The sequence below is a fragment of the Trypanosoma cruzi genome, genomic scaffold (genome assembly GCF_000209065.1).
Source record: "Trypanosoma cruzi strain CL Brener 1047053517125 genomic scaffold, whole genome shotgun sequence".
In the NCBI taxonomy this organism is placed as follows: Eukaryota; Euglenozoa; class Kinetoplastea; order Trypanosomatida; family Trypanosomatidae; genus Trypanosoma; species Trypanosoma cruzi.
This window is the reverse complement of record NW_001849410.1, coordinates 26,414-28,344: the sequence shown is the minus strand read 5'-3', so window position 1 is coordinate 28,344 and position 1,931 is coordinate 26,414. Positions and strand designations below refer to the sequence as shown.

Sequence of the window (1,931 nt, the reverse complement as noted above, 5' to 3'; positions counted from 1 at the left end):
GAATACGTGGACTCGCAGCGGCTGCAGTAATATCAGCGGTGTGGCACCACGGAATATGTGAGAGGGTGATGCATGATGAATCACAGTGGGCGGCATGCGAGGGAAGTGCACCGCGACGGAGCGTCATCCCGCCCTCAGCCTGCAGGGGAATGTACACCCACAAAATATATGGACGAGACACCACCAAACACACATGCCCTTCCATGCAGCAATAAATAGGAGCGAAGGTGCGTTCTGGTGCGTGGGAGTCCACTCACATATTTTCATTTTCACCGCAATAAACGGTGAGGAGTCATGTGCCACAGCAATGAGAGGAAAAACAAACATCTATTGCAGCACTTTACCAGCGAAAGGCAGGAGCAACACAAACCGAATTATTGGCTGCGCCAACACAAGAAACATTCACAAGGGGAAAGAAAAGAATTGTGCACCCCGCAGAAATTCTTAGCACACGATCCAGGCATGAAGGTTTGCTATCTGAAAAACGAAACAACGCATGCAGAAACCTTCCAACATTCAAACAGGAACAAAAATAAATAGTTTCCTGCACTCTTCCATTCCTTGCGCTGAATATGAACGAAGGCTGAAGACAACTGAGTTGCTTTTTTGATGAATGTTGGCTGCAGTTGCCGTGGGCCAACAATCCACATGGTGTGCGGGGATATCCCTTTTTTAATTGTTACTTTGCCTTTCTGTTGCTGTGTGCACTGCACCTCCTCTTGTGTGTGCGTACCCTCCGTGAGGGGTGCCGACACGACGGACCGCTCTCGCCGTGTGTGCATGCGGTGGGGCCTTGTGTGCCGCTCCTGTTTGCTTCTCCCTCTTCCATCTGTGTGTTGGTGTTGTGGCAGGGCTGTGTGTGTGTGTGTGTGCCTGCTGCCGTGGATTGGAGTGTGTGTCGTGCGTGGTGTGCGGCGCACGGTGCATGCCTGGCTGCTGCCCTCTCCTCATGTGGTGTGCCCTCTGTGTGTGTCTGCCGCACCTCTCGTCTCCCCTGTTGCTCTCCATGTCCCTCACTGTGCAGATCAGCTCCACACCACTGAACGACCACACTCACGATGATGATGACGTGCCGTCTGCTGTGCGCCCTGTTGGTGCTTGCCCTGTGCTGCTGCCCGTCCGTGTGCGTGTCAGGGACTGAGAATGGGCCTAAAGCCGCTCCCGTTCCACCGCCCGCTCCACCGCCTCCTCCGCCAGAGCCAACACCCCCGACGGCCGGTCAGTTAGGGTCGTCAAGTTTGGAGCCCGTTGGAAAGCCGGGAAATGATGGCGGAGAGGGACCAGGATCTTCCAGTACGGCAGGTGTGGGACCAAAAGTAAGTACCGAGGCAAATACATCACTGTCAGAGGGTATGAAAGAGCAACAAAGTCGCACCGAAACATCCGCAGAAGAAAAAAATAAGGAGTCTGAAACTTCTGCTCAGACAACCACCACGACGACTACAACAAAACCACCAACTACAACCACCACGACCACGACAAAGGCGCCAAACACCACGACCACCACAACACAGGCACCAAGCACTACGACTACAGAGGCGCCAGCTGTATCGACCACCCGCGCACCGTCACGTCTTCGCGGAATCGACAGCAGCCTCAGCAGCTCTGCGTGGGTGTGTGCCCCGCTGGTGCTCGCCGCATCCGCGCTGGCGTACACCACTCTGGGCTGAAGAGGTGTGTGCGGGCTTTGCGTGCCAGCACTCAACCGCGGGGATTGTGCGCGTGTGTTGTGGTTCACTGTACTAAATAAGAGGAAATAATGATCTTGCTTTGCTTCACTTGCTTCTGCTGCCGTGCTGTGTGCTCCGCGTTGTGCCCCGCATCCGCCACGTTGAACGCATCGCGGACACACTTATAAGCATGCGCACTGGAGACCTGGGTTTGTTTTTAATTTCTTTTTTTTTAATTATTGTTTTTTATTTGCTTTTAAA

The 1,931-nt window shown here is 53.8% G+C and overlaps 1 protein-coding gene across 1 annotated transcript, besides 3 other annotated features; it reads left to right on the top strand.

The window, feature by feature from the left end:
* Positions 1-1,931: a sequence feature (areas not merged during assembly with more than two copies in the genome that could not be assigned to a particular haplotype).
* On the top strand, positions 1,059-1,670 carry Tc00.1047053477957.10 (mucin TcMUCII, putative; the record flags this gene model as incomplete). The annotated part of the gene is made up of 1 exon (XM_797476.1): positions 1,059-1,670. The coding sequence occupies one exon, from the start codon at positions 1,059-1,061 to the stop codon at positions 1,668-1,670; it is 612 nt and encodes a 203-aa protein (XP_802569.1).
* Positions 1,424-1,510: a microsatellite.
* Positions 1,885-1,922: a sequence feature (AT_rich).